General features: G+C 40.6%; 1 protein-coding gene across 2 annotated transcripts in view; it reads right to left on the minus strand.

The window, feature by feature from the left end:
• LOC6603322 (ras GTPase-activating protein 1) overlaps positions 1 to 17,591 on the minus strand; it is a 107,922-nt gene that overhangs the window by 13,240 nt on the left and 77,091 nt on the right. For both annotated transcript variants that reach the window (XM_026990004.1, XM_026990003.1), the window contains one exon: positions 55 to 464. In XM_026990004.1, coding sequence (XP_026845805.1) covers positions 55 to 464 — 410 coding nt within the window. The remainder of the gene's footprint in view (positions 1 to 54; positions 465 to 17,591) is intronic.

Consider the following 17,591-nt stretch of genomic DNA (forward strand, 5'->3'; position numbering starts at 1 on the left):
TTTTTTTCATTAAGTTTTCTGAATGATAATTTGAAAACTAAGATGGATAAATACCCTTGACTAACACGTCGACAGCTTCATTCTTTGTACAATTTGGATGAAACCATGGAAATACAGTGTTTGGATCGATAGATACATCCAAATCGTCAACCAGTTCTCGAAAAATCATCCCCTGCTCTCCTGTACGATGAGCAGTCACCCACAACCAGCCGTCGCCCATATCGTTGTGAACAAAGAAAATGTCGCCTTTTTGGAAGCTAAGCTCGTCGGTCTCGGGCATTTTCGTATATGGTAGGATCGCTACTACACGCTTCTTATCATTGACTGGCTCCGGCGGTGGTACAGGTATGACTAATCGTTCGCGCTTCAGTAAGTCGCTGCATGATGTGTAGTATCCAACAAGATCACTCAGAGAAATGAACTGCCGCCCACCAATGTAAAAGTCACCGCATACGGCTGTGATCCTAAAGATAATAGAGGTTATGTAATATTGATAAAAATGCAGCCATATGTAGATATAATTGTTTTTTATTGGCATTATAAGCGAACATTATAAGTAACATTTTCAAAAGTACTTCCGATTTGTAGGATCTTGTTCATTTTGGTGCACTACCTGAATGTAAAATCGTTCGAAACGCTTTGTAAACGTCCAATATATTTTAGGGAATTCTAGTTGTGTTTGTACAGTAACCAAGTGCATCTTTTGAGACCTTGACAAACGTCACTTGTACACCATTACAAATGGAAATTTTCCTTAAAATATGATGTACGTGTACAGTGCTCTAATACAGTTCTCCGCAAACTTATTGTGTTCCAGGCACACCTTTCAAATGAAGAAATTTTAAAGGTTACACATGGGCATTTCCGCGAAAAGGTCAATTAAGAGTCGCAAAAAAAAGTACCGAAGAACTTGCTGTTTTTCATTATTTATTTATTATTAAGAAGTATTGAAATTTTATATTTTTTGGTTAAAATAGTGAATAAAAGTTCATACGTAAAAAATAATTGTAGACGAAGTTGAGTTTGTATGTATATTACACTGGGTACGTTTTATAGGCTTATTTCGTTAAAATATTTACTAAATTTAGAGTTCTCTTACCATAGAGAAGAGATTAAATTGTACTTAGATAAGTAAAGTTACGGTAAAAATTACAAAGAGAGACAACAGAGCACGAATTAACCGCATTTGGGCTAAAAAAGAGCGAAAAACAGCATAAGTTGTTTCCAATAATCTATATTTTATTAATTACGAAAGTTTGTCGTGTGAGTGACCGCAAGTGCAATGCCTTCTAAAAAAATTATTTTTTCTTAGTTATTGTTAGCTTTTTTTAATTAAAATTTAGATGGATCAACAAGATATTTATTTAAAAAAATTAAAAGCAAATGCGGTACATGGACAAAATAAAAAAAACCGAACAACAACTGATGGATTATAGAGCAAAACAAAGAGAATTGTACCGAAAGTACAGAATAAAGTTGCGAGAGTTAAAAAAAAGTTAAAAGTTAAAAAGAAAGAGAGAATATGATAGATACAAAAATAAAAAATAGCGCGCACCGCTTGTTTTCAAATATGTTATATTAATTAATTATGTATATATATGTTAAGCAAAAAGGAATTTAAAATAAATTAATTTCTTTTCTTCTGTAAAATCGAGTATATTGTAGTCGTTTGCAGCTCATGGATACCTCTTTTTTATTTCTTCTTCTTACCTTAAATATTAACGTAATGATTATATACACTACTGGACAAAAAAAATAAGAACATCGGTGTCGTGCTTGTTTGTTATGGAATGGAATAGCTCGAATGTTTGTAAATGTATGGATGCCAATTGTTTATGTTTGGAAAGGTTACAGTCTTGCCAAATATTTAAATCAAAAATTAAAGTGGGGAACCTAATAACTTAACAAAAATTCTATGCATACATTTTTGCTGAATGGGCATTTTAAAGGATTCTTTCGTATTTAAGTACATGAGAGTTAAACAAATTCTTTAGATAGGCCGTACTCCTGAAGAAAACAAGTTTTCCATAAGTCTTCAAAAAGAAATGAAAATTCTCCGAGAAATTGCGAAAAGTCTTGGACGCTCGGTATTTTTTGTTCAGAATGCTTTAATAGTGCTTAAAGTGCTTATTGAAAATCGAGGATGGAAGAAGAAATCTTTACAAACAACGGACACCCGCATCATCAGTCTTGCAAAAAGGATCAGTTCATGTCTTCCAAGGGCATATACGCTTAAATTGGCAAAGAATCATCAGGTCTGATGATGGTTCGTCGGAGACTTCAATATAGAGACCTAACAGGACGTATAGTCCGAAAGTTCCCTTACTCCGAGTACAAATTTTTAAGATGAGGCAAAAAGTCGTTGAAAATCATTTGGCATGGTCTGGGTCAGATGGGTCTTAAAAGTGGAATAAATATTTTTGATAATTACTCCAGGAGATGTATACAACGACCCAAAAGGCAAAGAATTCGACTTCCGGTACACAAAGAAAATGGTTAAGAACGGAGGCCGATGTATATGTATCAAGGGCTATTTTTCTTGGCATGGCGTTGAGCCGGTACATCGCATAGCTGATCATGTGATCCAATTCGGGTATAAAAACGTATTGACAGACATTATACAACCTTATGCTGAGGAAAACATGCCCTTGAGATGGGTCTTTCTACCGGAAAATTACCCAAAGCACACCTCAAAGGTGGTGAAGGCGTGGTTTACGGGAAAAAATGTAAACGTTATGGCTTGGCTAAGTCAGTCTCCTTATTTAAACTCATTTGAAAACTTTTGGGCTGACTTGAAACGTCGAATTGGTAAAAATAGTTTTCGAAAAGAAAAAGAATTTTGGAGAGTTTGTGCAAAAAACGTGGTATGAGATTCCAGTGGAGACTTGCCGCAAACTTATTGCTAGTATGCCAAGAAGAATGGCCAAAGTCATCCAAAATAAGTGTTGCTATATAGAATACTAGTAAAAGATTATAAATTATAAGAAAAAAGTGGACAAATTTTGATACGCTTTTAGTTTTTCGCTGTGGAGAATTGCTGTACTTATTATTTTGGCCCTTGTTTATGTTTTTAAGGTTTAATCGGTCATAAAATATATGTATATTTGAAATGAAAAAAGCTTATGATAACATTTTTATACTCTATTGTAGGTTAGCAAACTAAAATTATATTTAATTTGTTAATTATGTTTTTTAGAAAAGTTTTATAGGACGTGAAAGAAAGCTCATAAGCGTGTACTTATTATTTTGGCCAGTAGTGTACATATATGTGTATAATTGCACACAAAGCTGCATTGGAAAAAATGTCGCGTGAGTGACCTAGAAGAATCCTTCGCAAAAAAAGACAGGCCAAATTTTAAAAAAGTCATAAGTCTAATAATAAAGGTGCATATATTTTTTAATTATATCAAAAATATTTGAAGCTCAAAATTCGCACTGCCGATTATTAGCATTTATGTCTAAAGTCATGTCTATTTGAAGTCGCATGAGTGACCGCTCTTTTGTGGCTTTTATCTCAAAAGATAAACACTGGAGGCTCTCAATTTTGTTTACCACTGATAATACTCTCAAAATACTACAAAAAATTATTAGGTGTGAAGTGTAAAAAATTTAATTTTGTTTGATTTATGTAACATTTAAAATTTTATTTTGCTTCCGACAGAGTGAACGCGAAAATGCCCATATATCAGTAAAAAAATGAAAATGTAATATTTTGTATTATTAATTAATATTATTAATGGGCATTAATATACCCAAACTGGAAAGATGTTTACTGAGAAATGTGAGCATGTTTAACTGAGCACATCCGATCGAAAGTTGAAGCAACCATTTATAAGGCTGCTTCAACGTGGTGTCGTTATTCTGAAATAAACTGTAACAGTGACATATCACAGAAGTCTGGATACAAAATGTCGTTGCCCTAGTTCTTATAGTCTTTGAGCACTAGGAGCTGATAGGGACGGGCAGACGGACAGACAGACATGGCTCAATTGACTCGGCTATTGATGCTGATCAAGAATATATATGCTTTATAGAGTCGGAAACGATTCCTTCGAATTCGAACAAATCGAATATACCCCTATGCTCATTTTCAGTATCGGGTATAAAAAGGGCCGACCTTGCACAGTGTCTGAACAAACAAAACGTCAAACGAGTGCTACGGGCTGCTAGTTAACAGGAACGTTAACCTTACGGTTCTGTTATACGCACGGAAATTCCATCAACATCGGTATCCATATCGATGTCAGCATCGATATCAACATCGACAGATATTAAGATAGACAGACAAAAAGAGGAAGCGACACAGAACAGATAAAACTGAAAGTTCTATATATATTTTTAACTCTTATTATCAATAAACACTATAATACTACTCGAAAAGCCATCCCTTCATAGTCTTCGATTCAAGCGGAAAAATTATGTATGCTGTGAACGTAAGTCTTTCTATGAGCGAGCTTCGGGGGCTGGCTCGCTCATGGTATGGGCTGCTTTTGAACTCCGCGGAAGATCACCTGTATAATCTTGTATCATGACCTGTATCACCTTCATATTATTGCGGATGAATTCTCAGATATACAGTGGGCTGCAAAAGTGAGTACATACTCACAATCACTGACTTTAGCCTCCCATAACAGGCAAACGAATAAAGCCAAACAAACCAAATTTGTTCCCCATATAAATACTTGTATTCTTAAAAAATAAACAATAATTACAAGAACGAGTAAAAATTTTTCAAAGAATGAAAAGTAAAAAACCAAAAGAACTCCCATGTACTCGGTTTTGCACTTTTTCATAAAAATTAAAGTAAATCATAATATTAACATTTTGCGCATAGACCCATATTAGATATTACTTTTTTAATACGGTTTGGAATGTTCTCTATCAAATTCCCAAAAATATCTTTTGAAATTGGATTGCACTCCGCATCTATACATCCCCAGAGATCGCCTTGGTTAGATGGCGCAGATTCGTAGTGCTCAAGCCGTCGTTTCACGATTGACCGTAGGCTTTCAATCGGATTAAGGTCGGTTCTTTGAGATAACCACTCCAGCAATTTAAAATTTTGATTAACCAGTCATTCTCGAACATTTTTCGCAATTTGCTTCGGATTCCTGTCTTGTAAACAAGTTAGTTAAATTCAGGACAAATACATTTCTCCGGAAAATTAAGAAGTTAGGCTTGTAGAAGTTGTAAATAGTCCTCTCTGAACTGAATAACATAAATTTTTTGTAGAGGACCAACGTGCTACCATGTAAAGCAACTTCAGACCATAATATTTCAATATTTCATATTATTCCTTATTACTATGGTCTGAAGTTGCTTTATATGGTAGCACGTTGGTCCTCTACAAAAAATTTATGTTATTCAGTTCAGAGAGGACTATTTACAACTTCTACAAGCCTAACTTCTTAATTTTCCGGAGAAATGTATTTGTCCTGAATTTAACTAACTTGTTTACAAGACAGGAATCCGAAGCAAATTGCGAAAAATGTTCGAGAATGACTGGTTAATCAAAATTTTAAATTGCTGGAGTGGTTATCTCAAAGAACCGACCTTAATCCGATTGAAAGCCTACGGTTAATCGTGAAACGACGGCTTGAGCACTACGAATCTGCGCCATCTAACCAAGGCGATCTCTGGGGATGTATAGATGCGGAGTGCAATCCAATTTCAAAAGATATTTTTGGGAATTTGATAGAGAACATTCCAAACCGTATTAAAAAAGTAATATCTAATATGGGTCTATGCGCAAAATGTTAATATTATGATTTACTTTAATTTTTATGAAAAAGTGCAAAACCGAGTACATGGGAGTTCTTTTGGTTTCTTACTTTTCATTCTTTGAAAAATTTTTACTCGTTCTTGTAATTATTGTTTATTTTTTAAGAATACAAGTATTTATATGGGGAACAAATTTGGTTTGTTTGGCTTTATTCGTTTGCCTGTTATGGGAGGCTAAAGTCAGTGATTGTGAGTATGTACTCACTTTTGCAGCCCACTGTACATGAGTCTTATGGACGATGTATGAGTGCGGTTTGACGGGACATACTAGGAGAACATACTCCGATTTAAACACAATCGAGAATGTTTGGGGAATACTTTGAGCAAAGTTTATAGAAATGGGAGCCAATTTGAAAATTTCGCCGACCTCAGAGAGGCAATTATTTAAGAATGGGCCATATCCACCAGAACAACCTACAAAATTTGTGTTTTTCAATGTCTAAGCTAAGCTGTCACTGAAATTATCTCAAAGCGTGGAGGCAATATCCACTATTAAGTAAAAATTTAAAAAAAAATGTTATTTTAGTGTTCCAATAATTATTTCCAAGGGAGCATCTTTAAGGATATGAATTTGCCCAGAAAGGTTCTGTAATTAAAGTAAGTTTTACCTAATTTCAATGTTCATTTTCTTTATATATAAGATACAAAATGTAAAAAAAAAAGTAAGAAGAGTAAACCCGATTTTATTTAAAAAAAGGAGTGTACCAATATGAATTTCGACCAGGTAGTAGCGAGAGTTTAAAACCCCTGTTAAGCTATTAAGCGTTTTTAATAACTGTTGCAATTTGAAGTTAATGAAAGTCGAGAGGCTGTTTATAATTCACAATTTATTTGCATATGTAAACCAACTTATCGCGTATGTACATATGGGGATGATTGGGCGAACGATTGATGCGAGGATGTTAATCTAATAGCTGCGACGATTAGCTCAAGACTGCCCATGCAAGGGCTGACGGGCCAAATTTCCGGGCCTTATGCAGCAAGCTTAGACGCGAGCGAGAGCGTATGATAGCCCGAGAGCGTTAGAGCTGCTCGGGGACGCTGTTAAGCCGAGTCCGAGAGATTGCGACATAAGGAGACGAAAGAATTCCGCTGCATGCGCATATGCGGTAGCAAATGATCTTTGCAGTGGGGGCATTGGAAACGACAACACCAAAATGCATTTCCTTTGGGCCGCACCACTGGCAATAATTTAAAATATTTAAGCTGCTTGACCTGACATACTCCCGCCGTTGGAACCCTGACTTTCAACAGCATCTTTAAGGGGCAGCAGGCACAGCTTGTTGACGGCGCGTTTTGTGATTCCAGATGACGTCTTCAGCACAGCAACTCGGGAAACGCCATCTCGTCCGGGCAAAAGCTCGACCACTCTCGACAGTGGCCACTTCATGGGAGGAAGATTCTCATCCTTGACAAGAACCAAATCTGCGACAGCTAAACTAGGCTTCGCAGTGCGCCACTTTGAGCGCTGCTGCAGTGACGTTATGTACTCCTCCTTCCACCGGGACCAAAAGAGCTGCTGCAGGTACGAAACGCGCTGCCAGCCGTCCAGGCGATCGAAGTTTAGCTGCGTGACGTCAGGCTCAGCGAACGAAGCAGGAGGGCCACCATTCAAGAAATGCGCTGGAGTTAGAACATCTAGATCGGCAGGGCTCTCTGAAATTGAAACTAAAGGTCTGGAATTAATCACTGCCGTGATGAGGCAAAACAGCGTCCGCAGCTCGTCAAATCCAAGAACCGAGTTGCCTATCGCACGGTAGAAGTGGTACTTGGCCGTCTTCACTGCAGCCTCCCATAGACCACCAAAATGAGGGGAGCGCGGAGGAATGAAATGCCAGTCTATAGCCTCGACCAAGCAAAAATCTAGCAGCGCCTTCTGATGGTAATCGCTGAGGACCATGCGCTTTAATTCCATCAGCTCATTCTTAGCGCCGACAAAATTGGTTGCGTTGTCTGACCAAATTTTCCGCGGCTTTCGTCTGGTACATATGAAGCGCTTTAGTCCATGTAGAAAAGCAACTGTGGATAAGTCCTTTATAAGCTCCAGATGAACAGCCTTGGTAGCGAAACATATGAAGACGCAGACGAAGCACTTGATTGGAGCCTTGTTGCGTGCCTCCGGTTTGTAGAAAAACGGCTCACAGAAGTTCACGCCTGTGATCTCAAAGGCATGAGAACCATCGAGCCGCTCCTTTGGAAGATCCGCCATAATATGCTCCAATAGCCTGGACTTCAGTCGAAAGCATCTTACGCACTTGTTTACTGCCTTGTTTACCGTCTTCCTCTCCCCAATAGGCCAATATTGGGATCGAATTAGTCCAAGCAAAGCTCGAGGACCAGCGTGCAGATTCCGCTCATGAAAATGGGAGATTATTGCTAGAGTCATTGAATGGCTGCTGGGCAAGATGATTGGATGACGGTCATCAAAATCCAACGAAGAGTTTTTCAGTCGACCATCTACCCTGAGAAGTCCAAACTGATCCATGAATGGCGATAACGATGCGATTGAGCTCGATGAGGAGACTGCTCCCTTTGCCCGCAGTGACTTCATGTCCTCCCATAGCTGAGTACGCTGGACTAGTCGTAGCAATACCTGGGTTCCATGTTCAATGTCTGAGACAGTGAGTCCGGGGCACCGAATTCGGTTGCAAAACTTGTGAATGTATCCGAAAACGCGTTGCAAAGAAGCAAATGAATTCGCATACTTGGAATCAGCAATAATGTCCATGTAGGGCGATTTGACCAGAAGAGCCTTCCGACGAAGTTTAAGGGCTGGCTTATCAGGTAGCACAGTGGGTGGCCAGTCATCTGAGGAGCCGCAAAGAAATGGAGGACCATGAGCCCAAAGAGGTGACTCATTCAGCTCAGTCGGATGAGCCCCTCGAGACAGAATGTCGGCTGAGTTTAAAGCTGTGGGAACATAGCGCCATTCCATTTTTTCGGTCATTTCCTGAATCGTTGACACTCTATTTGCAACAAAAATATTAAATCTTGACGGCTCGTCCCGAATCCAAGAGAGCGCAACGGCAGAATCACACCAACAGTAACACCTTCCCTTGAATACATTCATTCCAGCTACCTCAGATATGAGCCTAGCCAGCAACTCCGCTCCACAAAGCTCCAACTTTGGTACTGTAAGTGTCTTCAAAGGAGCCACACGAGATTTGGCACAAAGTAAGTGACTGCTGGAATGCTGACCCTTGGACACGACATAAATGCATGCACCATAAGCCTCGATGCTGGCATCGCAAAATCCGTGAATTTCCAGCGTAGAGTCTGGAAGGAGTACAAGCCGAGGAAATTCAAGTCGACGAATCTGACCAAAACTGGTGCACATTTCCTGCCACTCGGTGTTCAGTGCGACTGGAAGGCTTTCATCCCAGGACAACTTCTCTTGGCACAAACGTTGGAGAACGATTTTGGATTTAGTATTTAAGGGACCAGCTAGTCCGAGAGGATCGTAGAATCGCGCTATGGATGACAAAACAGAGCGCCTGCAGGAATTCAAAGAAGATTGAAGGGCCGAGAACGAAAATAATAGTAGATCAGAAAACGGATTGCCAACTGATGCATCGCTCGCACAGATAAATAGGAGGCAGCCTTCGTCCCATAAGTAACGGTGTCCAATTGAAACACACGCAAGTCTTCTTCCCTGGAGTTTCTTCACAGAATACACTGCAAGTTGCTATCCTCGGTCGAGACTCATACACAACGATACATCTTACAGATATCTCCCGTAACCGCAACGGCGTATTACCGAAATCGAGCAAGAATATGAAACAGTTTGGGTTGGATTACGGGACCAGCCATTAAAACGTCGTTCAGGGAATATCCAGATGAGGTTGAAGCGGATCCATCAAAAACGACGCGAAGCTTGGTCGTAGAACTATCTTCTTTCATGACGCAATGGTGAGGCAAAAAATATCGGCAGTTGCTGATTGCCTGGGTAGGAACCTGAGACGTATGGCCTAAATCAAGGTACTCCTTTATAAATGCTGCATACTGAGATTTAACATCAGGGCGACGATCTAAATTTCTCTCAAGGGTCAGGAATCTACGAAGCGCTTGATTGTAAGATTCTCCAAGGAGATCCAAATTATATTTTGCTGACAGCCGAACACAATAATCGCCTTTATGTAGTCGACGGAAATGCTGCACAAAGTGTACTTCACAATCTAGCTCTTCTTTGGTAGACTTTATTATTGGTTCGATGCAATTTTCTACCTCCCAAAACCTCCGAAGAAGCACCTCAAGCCGATCCTCTAGACTATTATCCTCAGCAGCTACGGCCCGAGCGCGAGAGACCATCAACGAGGAACCTTTTAAACGCGAACAACTTCCAGACACGACCCATCCCAAGCGCGTTTTCTGAATTGAAGGCAATCCTGGCAGTAGCTTGACCTGACCAACACACAGGAGTTCGAAAAACAGACTTGCGCCAATTAGCAGATCGACACGCTGCGGCTTATAAAACTCCGGATCAGCTAGTGGTATGTTAGATGGAATTTTCCAGTTTTGAGTGTCAATTCCAAGGCTTGGCTGTCGATCGGTTATGCTAGAGGCTACAATGGCAGTGATGAGAGTTGAGTAATCCGATTAGCGAGAGTGCAGGCTAACGTTGACCGAAAATCCATCCGTGCCGAAGCTAGAGTCGCCTATTCCCGAGACTGCAGTCGATGATTTCATTTTTCGAAGCTGAAGCTGATTCGCGAAACGAGAAGTTATTAGATGCAACTGGGAGCCGGAATCCAGCAACGCTCGGCAGGGAACTAAAACTCCGGAACGATTTTTGACTAAGACCGTGGCCGTGGCAAGTAGAACAACATCATTCCTGAGATCTTGGGCAATAAGGGCAGACGAGGTAGCCGCTGAAGTAGAGGGCTCAGTGGTATGCTCAGACGGCGTAGACTAAGACAGCGCAGACTGAGATGGAGTATACGGCGCTGATTTCCCTTGGACTGCGGTGTCTTCAGGGCTACCAAAATGAAGGAGGGTATGGTGTCTACCACCGCAGGTACGACAGTTGCTCGAGGTGCACTGAAGTAATCGATGCCCTGTTCTGAGACAATTTATACACAACGAAAGCCGCTTGGCTTCTTTATGGCGATTTGTGGGGGACAGCACTTTAAACTTCTGACAGTGCTGGACCTCGTGAGCACCATCGTTGCACAGCGCGCAGCGTGCTAGGGTTTGGTTCGTTGTAACCAATGTGGACCTAGAATTATTATGCTTTCTACTTCTGCCCACCTGATTGCTCAACGCATAGCTTGCCATAGAAAACTCCATCATCTCCAATGATCTGCATCGCTGCTCCAAGAACGAGGCCATAGATTCCCACGACGGAATTAAGTTGGCGAATGCGGGGTCGTTGAATCGTTCCTCCCACTTCTCTTGGTTCGCTGGATCCAGTTTTCGGAGAAGCTTCTGCACGATGATGCATCCTGCGATCTGCTCATTGGTGCCCAAACCCTGGAGTGCGCGCATATGTGAATTGAACTTGTCTGAAAGCTCCCGAAGCATGACCACTGACCCAGGTTCCACAGCCTGAAGCGCCAAGATCTCATTGATGTGTGCCTGAAAAACCAATCGCCGATTATTGAATCTGTTTTCCAACAAATCTAATGCCACAGCATAATTGCCATCTGAGATTTCCAGCGACCGAACAGTCTCCAATGCCGAATCCCGCAGACAGGAACGCAAATGCTGGAGCTTTTCTATGTTTGTTAAGTCCGGATGGCTGTCGATGATGGTGGCAAACATTGAATAAAAGTCCGTCCAGTTCGCATACCCGCCGCTAAACGTCGGCAATTGTATAGGAGGCAGGGATGGTACTTGTCTACGGTGAGGTAGAAATTGCGAGCCGGCAAAATCAACCGTAGTGTTTCCGCCAGCCAAGGTAGAATGAAACGGCATTCGGCCGCTACTCTTAGCCATTTCCCTCATAATCGCCGCCTTCAGCGAGCTTGCAAGTGACTCAAAAATGTCACACAAAGCACTGTGAATTTCGCTTCGATCCAATTCCTCAAGCTCGCCGTGAAACATCTCAAATTTGCCGATCAACTTCTCGACTTGCTCTTACGTTACCACGAGCATGTAGTAGTCACAGTCCGACGACTCATTCTGCACAGCGGTAGCTAACCTTTTCATTTTCTCGTCGACTTCCGTTGACTTAAGCTTCAAAAAAGACACCCTGTTTTGCTCACTGGTCATTGGAATTTCGTAATCAGCATTAAGTTCCTTGGTAGCAGCAGCGTTAGCAGAAAGACCAACGTCTCTAGCGGGAAGATGATCGCAAAGAGTAACACAAGCAATAGACGACAATAACCGAGCACAGCAAGCGAACAGCCATGTACAAACCGTATATACAAAGGCGGCCGGTGTAAGAAACGTTTCTTGCGGGAAGCTGACCGAAAACAGAAGCGCAAGCCAACAGCTACGTGCACTACCGAATATGCAGGGGAGGCCGATGTATATATGTGTGGATAACTTATGTGGTTGATGACACTGGTTGAGATGGCAATTAGTTTAGATCTTTGAATGCTATATTAGTTTGTGATTGCACTGATGGATTATTTATTGCACAATCACGTCGGGGTCACCAAATGTTAAGCTATTAAGCGTTTTTAATAACTGTTGCAATTTGAAGTTAATGAAAGTCGAGAGGCTGTTTATAATTCACAATTTATTTTCATATGTAAACCTACTTATCGCGTATGTACATTAGGGGATGATTGGGCGAACGATTGATGCGAGGATTTTAATCTAACAGCTGCGACGATTAGCTCAAGACTGCCCATGCAAGGGCTGACGGGCCAATCTGCCGGGCCCTATGCAGCAAGCTTAGACGCGAGCGAGAGCGTATGATAGCCCGAGAGCGTTAGAGCTGCTCGGGGACGCTGTTAAGCCGAGTCCGAGAGATTGCGACATAAGGAGACGAAAGAATTCCGCTGCATGCGCATATGCGGTAGCAAATGATCTTTGCAGTGGGGGCATTGGAAACGACAACACCAAAATGCATTTCCTTTGGGCCGCACCACTGGCAATTATTTAAAATATTTAAGCTGCTTGACCCGTCAAGCCCTATTCGTATAAGTATGTTGTGGAAAATGGTAATATAATTGCAACAGCACGCTTTAAAAGCAGTGGATCCTAATTTTTTATATGAAGCCAAAAATGTTTTGTTTGGTTTTAATGTCGCTTCAGTTTTAAACTTCATAAATTCTTCTTGCTCGTATACCAGTTAGTGTACAAGGCAAATGTAAACTGAGAATGGATTTCATACCCATTTGCAGGTCCCAATTCGTAAAAGAAAAGTTTATTTTTACTCCTTATAGCTCCAGGTATTTCAAAATTATAACGCCAACTAAGTGCGAAAGCTTTCAATTTGTTCAGATGTTGAAATATTAGAATTCCTGTATTGCATTTTTCTTATTTAAATAAACCAATATGTCCGAAAGATATGCCAGTTTTTCTACCGAAATTTAATTCTGAATGAATTAATATCTTCCAGACTACAGTATTTGAACCAGATCGTATCCTTATTATAGCCAGAATGAAGAAACCAATTTCATGATCTCTCGCTCTGTCTCTCTCTAACACACACGTTTCTTGGTCGGCTTTGCCTGTCGACTATAAGAGCTAGAGCAACCAAATTTGCTATCCACATTCCTGTGATATCACACCTGCAACAAATTTCGCCCCACCCTCTTCAGTCACCACAAAGGACGAAGATCTGTTGTATTCACAGATCTCAGAGACTATTATGGCTAGAGCAACCAAATTTAGTATACACAATACTGTAAGATCTCAATGCTACAAGTTTATTTATTATTATTATTTATTTTATTATTAAAGACGCAAAATCATAGAGAATGATCATATCTACCAGATCGCTGAATGGGGATCAGATCGTATTATTTTGCGGTCGTACCAGCAACTCACAACGTTCTCCCTCGTTTAGTTTGTAAATCCGAGATAGCCCTTTTCTGCGAACAAGCCATCCTACTTCTGTACGAAACTTCCATTTCCTGACATACTGCATTTCTTAAAAATGTAATCGGTCTCATAAGTACTCTTTTTGTTGGCTTCACTTTATATATCACTCATATGTAAACGGAAAACGGTAAACTAAACATTGCTAACATTGGTTATGGGCCCAGAGTTCGTTGTTTCGGATTAATCACAGACTATAAAGCTACTAAGTTTGAGTGTCGGTTGCGCTAAATCGTCAATAGCTAGTACCGTGCGCCTATACACGAGGAACAATTAGCAAACATGAGTTTGTCAAATCAAATCGAAAAACTTGATGAGAACAATTACAACGTATGTCACATGGCCATGAAGTACGTAATGGCAGACGTATGGGATGTAGTGTGTGGAAAAAAAGTGGAGAAGATGCCGCAGCTCAAATGTGAAAAAATTTAATGAGAAAGCAATGGCATACGTAACCTTAAATGTTAAGGCGACGCTCTTTCTGCACAACGACTTGCGTAACACTCAAGCCATATAGAACAAATTAAAGGAGCTTCACATGCCAAAAGGTGCAACTTTTTAAAAACTTAATCGGCTAAATATGCAGCAGGGCGATGATGTGCCCGCCTATGTTAATTTTTTGTAGAGGCAATTGAAAAATTGACGGAACTGAATATAAAACTCCACGACGAGCAAAAAGTCATTATGCTATTGAGTAGTTCATTGGATTCGATTCATTGGAAAATTTTGTAGTCGCGATTTAAACGCGACAAAATTTGAAGCTGTTAAAGTAAAAATGATAGAAGAAGGCATTAGAAAACAGGAGAAAGCAGGTCGCAAAAATCATTCGGCCACACAAGTACTATATACACATACAGAGCGGAGATCACGAGACGACGCGAATGTCGGGAATAACGGAACACAGAACGACGAGAACTCAAGCGCAAAGCAACAATTCGACGGAAATTGTTTCAAATGCGTAAGAAATGGTCATCGAGCAAGCGAGTGCAGCACTGAGATAGGCCTTCAGCAGAAGGCTGTTACGAGCGAATTTAGCCCTCCTCCCGCCCAACCGACCAAGCGGAACCGAGCGCGAACATGCAGGAAAGATAGCTTTTAGACTAATAGGCGAGAAAAATTAGAACTAAACATTACTAGGAGAACTAAGAATGCATTCAATATACAAATACCACTACAATTACTAATTACTAGAAAGGTGTGTAAGGATTAGTAATTTAATAAGAGGAAGAGAATTAGTGGTGGATATAATATGGTAGAGGGAATTATAATCCGAGCATAAGACCCTAAACGGTTCATGCAAGGAATAATTCGATCTACAAAGTGGAAGGAACAACGATATAAAATTTCTAGTGAGTCTAAGTTTAAGTCGTGAAGTTTATGAGGCTCAACAGTTTAGGGCTGTCTATGTCACCCCTGATCAAGTTGTGCATAAATATCACAGCTAGCATTTTTCTACGGCTAACTAAGGATGGGAGGTTTACTAATTGCAGTCTACTAGAGTAAGATGGGAGTCTCACACCCGCATCCCAGTGAAGGCTCCGCAGAGCAAAAAGTGAAAAGTTTTTCTGTACTGATTCTATACGATCCTGATGTACTTTGTACTGAGGGCACCATACACAGGAGCCGTATTCTAAAATCGGACGAAGTAGCGTAGTAAAGAGAGTCTTTGTTATATAGGGGTCGTCAAATTCTTTTGACCACCTCTTTATAAACCCAAGCACGCCCATGGCCTTATTTTCCATGGTAGAAATGTGTTCGGAAAACTTAAACTTTGCGTCTAATAAGACACCAAGATCATTCACCAGGGTAATTCTCTCAAGAGAACCGCCACATAGGGTATAGGTAGCCAAAAAGGGGCTAGAACGATGAAATGTCACTACTTTGCATTTCGAGGCATTATGGTGTAAGAAGTTTGCACAGCACCATGACTGAAAGTTATTGAGATCGGATTGCAAGCGAGAATGAAATGAAATGTCCTTATACTAAAACCCTCTCAAACATTTTGGAAATAGCGGTTAACTTTGATATACCTCTATAATTTTTTGCGTCAGACTTGCTACCTTTTTTAAGGCGAGGAATTATAGACGATTCCTTCCAGATCGGGGTGAAGCCCGAAGAATCGATGGACAGGGTGAATAGTTTAAGCAAGGGTCCACACAGAGCCTCGGCGCAGTATCTGAGTACACAGCCTGGAACCCCGTCTGGACCCGGTGAAAACACCGGCTTAACTAGTCGAAGATCATAAAGTAGGGAACATTCATTTAACAAGGGACTAAAAATGCCGTTCGACCTCGGTAAACCGTATGGGTACGGATGACCAGAGTAGCTTTCCTCAGAATAGGTGGTTTGGAAAAATTAGGCAAAAAGAACATCGATTGCCTGATCATTATTTGCCGACGTATTAAGAAATGAGTGCGACGATGGGTGCTGACGTTCTTCGCTTACTGTTTACGAAGTTGTATAACTGTATCGAGATGGTTAGTTCTTATAGCATTGAGCATTAAGAACTGCAAAGTTTGAACGAGCTATTATATAGCGAGAGAGAAGTAGGAGAACCAACATGAAATTTGTTAAAAAGTCTTGATTTTATGTTTTTTAGGCTGGATAAATCTTTGTCGAACATAGGTTTCCTAAATCTAATCTGACAAGAAAGCGGGACACAAGCTAAAGCCTGGTGTTAGCAACAACACGTAACAAATGCAGGTCAAATTCAAACATGTTTGAACGAAAATATGTGGATTGGCCTAAAGCCTTAAAGTCAGCTGTCACTGTTGTATTCCAAAAAAGTTCGCAGATCACGAAGAGGCCAGGTTGCATATCTTGTTGTATCAGAGGGAGGAAACATCAATTTTTTCCTTCACTTGGTCTAAGAGGATACAGCCATTTGAATCATTTATTGCTTTAACAGTTTGCAAGTAATCAAAAAACTGGTGCTAACAACTTTTTGTTCTTTTTCTGGACACTAACTTGTTTGGGAGCCGAAGAACCGGGTTCACACTACTTTTTAGACTATTTTTTTGATTCAAGATCATGGTGAGAGACCCAAGTCTCGCACAAGTTCACGTTATCCGTTTGAAAACGCTCTAAATGTTTTTAAAAACGTCGTTTTTGTTCCATTTTTAGCAAATGGTGGACATTTTGCACACAGCTCTCTGAAACCCAATACTTTAGTCAAAATGTTTCTTACACTGCCCAATGAGATGCCTAGGGCTTTTACTAAATCTCTTTCAGTCGCTTGACGATTTTCCGATACGATATCCCGTATTTTTTCTACGATTTCTTCTGTTGTTTCTGTCACAGAAAGCACTGTGAATTTCGCTTCGATCCAATTCCTCAAGCTCGCCGTGAAACATCTCAAATTTGCCGATCAACTTCTCGACTTGCTCTTACGTTACCACGAGCATGTAGTAGTCACAGTCCGACGACTCATTCTGCACAGCGGTAGCTAACCTTTTCATTTTCTCGTCGACTTCCGTTGACTTAAGCTTCAAAAAAGACACCCTGTTTTGCTCACTGGTCATTGGAATTTCGTAATCAGCATTAAGTTCCTTGGTAGCAGCAGCGTTAGCAGAAAGACCAACGTCTCTAGCGGGAAGATGATCGCAAAGAGTAACACAAGCAATAGACGACAATAACCGAGCACAGCAAGCGAACAGCCATGTACCAACCGTATATACAAAGGCGGCCGGTGTAAGAAACGTTTCTTGCGGGAAGCTGACCGAAAACAGAAGCGCAAGCCAACAGCTACGTGCACTACCGAATATGCAGGGGAGGCCGATGTATATATGTGTGGATAACTTATGTGGTTGATGACACTG

Source organism: Drosophila persimilis, unplaced genomic scaffold (assembly GCF_003286085.1).
Source record: "Drosophila persimilis strain 14011-0111.01,24,50 unplaced genomic scaffold, DperRS2 tig00000477-arrow-pilon, whole genome shotgun sequence".
Taxonomy (NCBI): Eukaryota; Metazoa; Arthropoda; class Insecta; order Diptera; family Drosophilidae; genus Drosophila; species Drosophila persimilis.